Source organism: Chenopodium quinoa, unplaced genomic scaffold (assembly GCF_001683475.1).
Source record: "Chenopodium quinoa cultivar QQ74 unplaced genomic scaffold, ASM168347v1, whole genome shotgun sequence".
Lineage (NCBI taxonomy): Eukaryota > Viridiplantae > Streptophyta > Magnoliopsida > Caryophyllales > Amaranthaceae > Chenopodium > Chenopodium quinoa.
In genome coordinates, this window is record NW_018742815.1 from 38,154 (window position 1) to 42,598 (window position 4,445).

At 34.6% G+C, this 4,445-nt stretch overlaps 1 protein-coding gene across 1 annotated transcript; it reads left to right on the plus strand.

Annotated features, from left to right (window-relative positions):
• Positions 1–394: 394 nt before the first annotated feature.
• On the plus strand, positions 395–3,415 carry LOC110725527. The gene is made up of 9 exons (XM_021904991.1): positions 395–550; positions 668–706; positions 1,357–1,724; positions 1,813–1,897; positions 2,071–2,221; positions 2,290–2,447; positions 2,537–2,634; positions 2,738–2,781; positions 2,883–3,415. The coding sequence occupies exons 3-9, from the start codon at positions 1,363–1,365 to the stop codon at positions 3,149–3,151; spliced, it is 1,167 nt and encodes a 388-aa protein (XP_021760683.1). The 5' UTR covers positions 395–550; positions 668–706; positions 1,357–1,362; the 3' UTR covers positions 3,152–3,415.
• The last annotated feature ends 1,030 nt before the right edge of the window (positions 3,416–4,445 follow it).

The window sequence follows — 4,445 nt, forward strand, 5'->3', positions numbered from 1 at the left end:
ACTAACCTATCTTTCTCCTTTATTTTTTTCTCTTTATTAAAGGTATAAATGTCATTTTAGTTATAATCCCTATCCCTCATTCTTATTCCAACCCCCTATGTATAAAAATTGAGGGATAAGGGTCTGATCACCTCTATTGAACTGAGCTGAACTGAACTGAACTAAACTAAACTAAACTAAACTGATTGGAGCTAAACTGAATATTTTATAAGACAAGAAAATTAAGAGCTGAACTGAGCTGAAAATTATACAAGAGAGGGAAAATGAAAGCTGAATTGAACTGAACAGATTGAAGCGGAACTGAACTGAAATTAAGCTTAAATGAACATACCCTAAAAAGTGATTTTATCCTTGTTCCATCCTTCTCTCTAATTTCAATCCCTAGAAACAAACATAGTGATTATTTGATTAATATACCTTTCCCCAAATCGATATCCCTCTTTATATATCTCCCTAAACAAACATGCTGTTATACTCTGTTGTGGCTAGGTTTTTGAGTTGACGTTCCTCTAAAAATTTAGTCTTTCTCGTAGGACGCCGCCCTCCCAAGGTTGTTGTTTATTCCCCATTATTCTCTCCTCTCAAGTCTCTGTAAAGTTTGTTTATTTGTTTTTGTGATTAAATGATTTGTTTTAAGGTTTTTTTTTTGTTTTTTTTTTCTCTGCAGGAAGTCTGATCTGAGGTTGTCATCTGGTGAATCATTAGGGTATATCGCCTCTTCCCTCCCTGTCATTGTGAAATTACTTTGTCATCCTAGCTAACATAATAATCTTTTCTCATCTTCGATTTCGATTCCACCAAAAATAAGAAGCTTATGTTCTAAACTTATGAATTATTGTTGTCAAATTTGTTGGGTCAATAAATGTTGGTGTGTTCGTCTGGAATTGTATCAACTGCAAGTTTCCAATAGTAAAATTACTTTGTTATCCTAGCTAACATACATGAATTTATGTGTGAATTTGTGAAGAAAATTGTATGTCATCATCAAACCTTTTATTTATTTATTTATTTATTTATTTATTTTTATGTTTTGGTAATGGGATTGTAGCGGAGGACAATTAGTTTTTCATCATGATTGCATTGTTTATTTTTGTCAAGTACCTGAATTTCTTAGACTCCTTTTGGTTGGACTTTGAAATTAGAGAAAATGCAATTATTTTGATTTCAAAATTAGAAATTGAGAGAAAGGTAGAAATTAGCTTGGTTGATATATGATAAGTTGGAATGTGCCTCTGAAATTGAGTGTCTTTGGTTATAACTTTAGTCTTTGGGTTCATATTTGTACCCCTATTCCGATTTCTATCCTATATTACTCGATTCCTTTTATCTTTTTTGTTTATTTACTTTACGCTTCAGACTACGATGTTGGATGAGGAGTTCTATGCTGAATTGGTTGGCATACTCAAACGTGATGACAAAGATAGTTTTGTGGAGCTCCTTGATGAGAATCCAGAACATGTGGAATCATGTTTAATGATACTTTGTGCAAAGCATAAATCCAAAAAATGTTTGACTGCATTGGTGACTGGGGAGGTGTGCGAACCACCCCCTCCACCAGAGGGCTGTGCTACATGTATTCACGGAGTTGCTTATGTCTACCCTGACCCTGATGTTATTAACATAATGCTCATGCGAGGTGCTATCCGGGATTGCAACATAAAGTGTAAAGTGGGTTTCCCTTCCAATTATGGGACCCCGCTTTTCCTTGCGCTTGATTCTTTGAGGTGCCAGCCTCTTTAGTTTGGTCGTCTTCCCTGGTTGATAAATCTGTCACAAACACTCATTTCTGACCATTTTTTTCTCTTTATGTAGTCATCCTGCAGTCTCGCATCTCGATTCGTGGTGTCTAGGCGACTCCATCATCAAACTTATAGTGCTACTTTGCATGTGGGAAACGGTTTGTTATTAATCTTTCAATGGGTTTTGTATTATAAATTAAAGAATATTAGCATTGTGACCAATTTTTGTTTGTTTGCTACTGGCTTGTGATGTATGACAAATGTATGTTTGTTTGGCTGTATACTGGCTTGTGATGTATCTAATATTGTCCTGTTTGTTTCTTTTACTCAGAAACAACGTTTGGACTCTGCAAGGCTGCTAGCTTGCCACACTGAGTCGGTCAATGACATTGCTTGGACCTTACTTCAGGACGGAAAATTGAAGCAGTTGGCGGCTTTACTTTTGGTTGCCCGAGATGAGGCTATGGCTCCAACTGAGACGGGTATGTTTTCACTGTGTGTTGGACTTGCATCATACCATGTACTAAACTATCCTTTTGTGTCGAAATAGGGATGACAATTCAACAACACCTTACCAATGAAATTGATGGATTGAGTTCCGAAGTTGATTTTGACAATTCTATGCTTATGGATGCCCGTGTGCTGTTTGATGTTTTTGATAGAGCTGGTGAAGCCTTGAGCTCATATTGTATCACGATGTTCAAACCTGTACGTTGAGACTTAAGAGGGAGTTGTTCTGAACCATTAAACTCTCACCAATATCGGTGTTTATCGGTTCTCATTTCCTTTTCTTTCAGATCCCTCCGGAGAAAGTGTTGGTCGATGTTGTTGGGCTGCTTAAGGAAGCTGGTTTTCCCCTGCAATCCAGGGACGTTGACTTGCGCGATTGTTACAGGTGTTCTTTTTTTTTTTTTTGTTTGTTTGTTCTTTGTTTATACTTTTCTCATTCACAATCTTTGCTGAGCAACTTGGTTTTTCTTCTAATGTTGAATTCATAGGGGACGTCGTGGGGTTTGGAGAGCAAACTTGTTCAAGCTGTCAGGCAAGTCACAATCGCTCTAACAATATGGCTTCTTATTTTGGGGCAATATAAGAACATGTATTAATGCTTCTTTTCCTCATGTTGGGATTCTTGTGGAACAGATACTCTGAGACCGGACAACATAATCATGGAAAGCTCCTCTTCAAGTTCACATTTACATACTTTTGCCGGTCAGAATGGAAAGCTTGTGTATTCTCAACTCCATTGGGATCCTTTGCTTGGTAGGCTCAAGTCGAGGGAAGTTCTAAAATTTTCGTCTTCTGTCCCTGAAGCGCGGTCGCTTAGCACAGTAGCTGGTTCAAGCATACCACTAAGACGTCATCTGGCTTATGTTGCCTTCAAGCTGAAAAGAGGGATCCGATATTTGTGATTAGTGATTATCATCTACTCCGTCCTTAAAAGCCATGTGCATTGTCTATTGATGGGTTGTGGTGTTCACTTTTTTGGTTTGAACCGCTATTATAATAAAAATTGTGTGGAGAATTAGCTATAACCTTAACTCCACCCATATATAAATATATTAGTCTTGTCTATAACCCCGGTTCGTGTATGGCTATATGCTACTCTGTATTACGTTTTGTTTATGTTGTAATTTATGAAACTTAACATTTTCTTCATAATTTTCCCTCTCATACTTTACCTTTCTTAATTTTGATGCTCCATTTACGTATAGGATGCTACGGATTAAAATGCTTCTCTGTTTTCTTTTGATGTACTCCCTCACTTTATTTAAACTTCCAATCTTTGTTGACATTTTCTTTCAAAAACTTTCAATAGAGTCCTATTTTTAATTACTCTCTGAATAATGGATACACTTTTATCTTTTGTCCGTTTTAGAATAATTGATACGGAATACAAATTATTAATTTGATGTGTTACATAATTAGGGATTGCAAAAACAATAGAGGGAGCCGAAGTTTAGCACCTTGATAAATAAATATTAGTAATCAAAATTTGTTTATTAAGGTCATGAACTTGTATTTTCTAATAAACATGCATAAGGCTCAAATCTTCATATTTGTTGTCTCCTTAGGCATAATCAGATATCCATTTCGAATTATCATTGACAAAAACCCCTTAGTTTAAAAATGCCAATGCCCATACCCACAAACTCAACTCAAATTCAAAAATAAAATAAAATAATAAAATTGATTTGATCATAGGAAAGAATATTAAACTGAAAACATATAATAGGGAAAATGTAACAATAAGGTTTACTGATAAAAGCTTGTTTGATGATTGGTATAACCATGAAATACATGAATTTATTATAAAGATAGTTCTCTTCAGTTTAATTTTCAGTTTAGTTCCAATCAGTTTAGTTCAATTCCTAATTTCCTTCTCTCATAAACAATTCATTTCAGCTCTATTCAGTTCAGTTCAGCTCCAATCAGTTCAGTTCAGTTATTTTCAATAAATCAGAACATGCCCTAACCCTTTTCCACAACATCTTATTTTTCTTTTATTTATTATTATTATTATTATTATTATTATTATTATTATTATTATTATTATTATTATTATTATTATTATTATTATTATTATTATTATTATTATTATTATTATTATTATATCTAAATATGGATGACTATTATCCCATGTACAATCTAGAATATTCTAGAGTTGGGTATTTGGTCTTATCCATTGATGGAACCCTAGGAAGT

Bases quoted from the DNA above. Each gene is read 5' to 3' on its own strand.
- LOC110725527 (XM_021904991.1), top strand. From the start codon at position 1,363: ATGTTGGATGAGGAGTTCTATGCTGAATTGGTTGGCATACTCAAACGT. The intron at 1,898-2,070 runs GTTTGTTATTAA...TCTTTTACTCAG, and splicing joins TACTTTGCATGTGGGAAACG to AAACAACGTTTGGACTCTGC. The intron at 2,448-2,536 runs GTACGTTGAGAC...CTTTTCTTTCAG, and splicing joins GTATCACGATGTTCAAACCT to ATCCCTCCGGAGAAAGTGTT.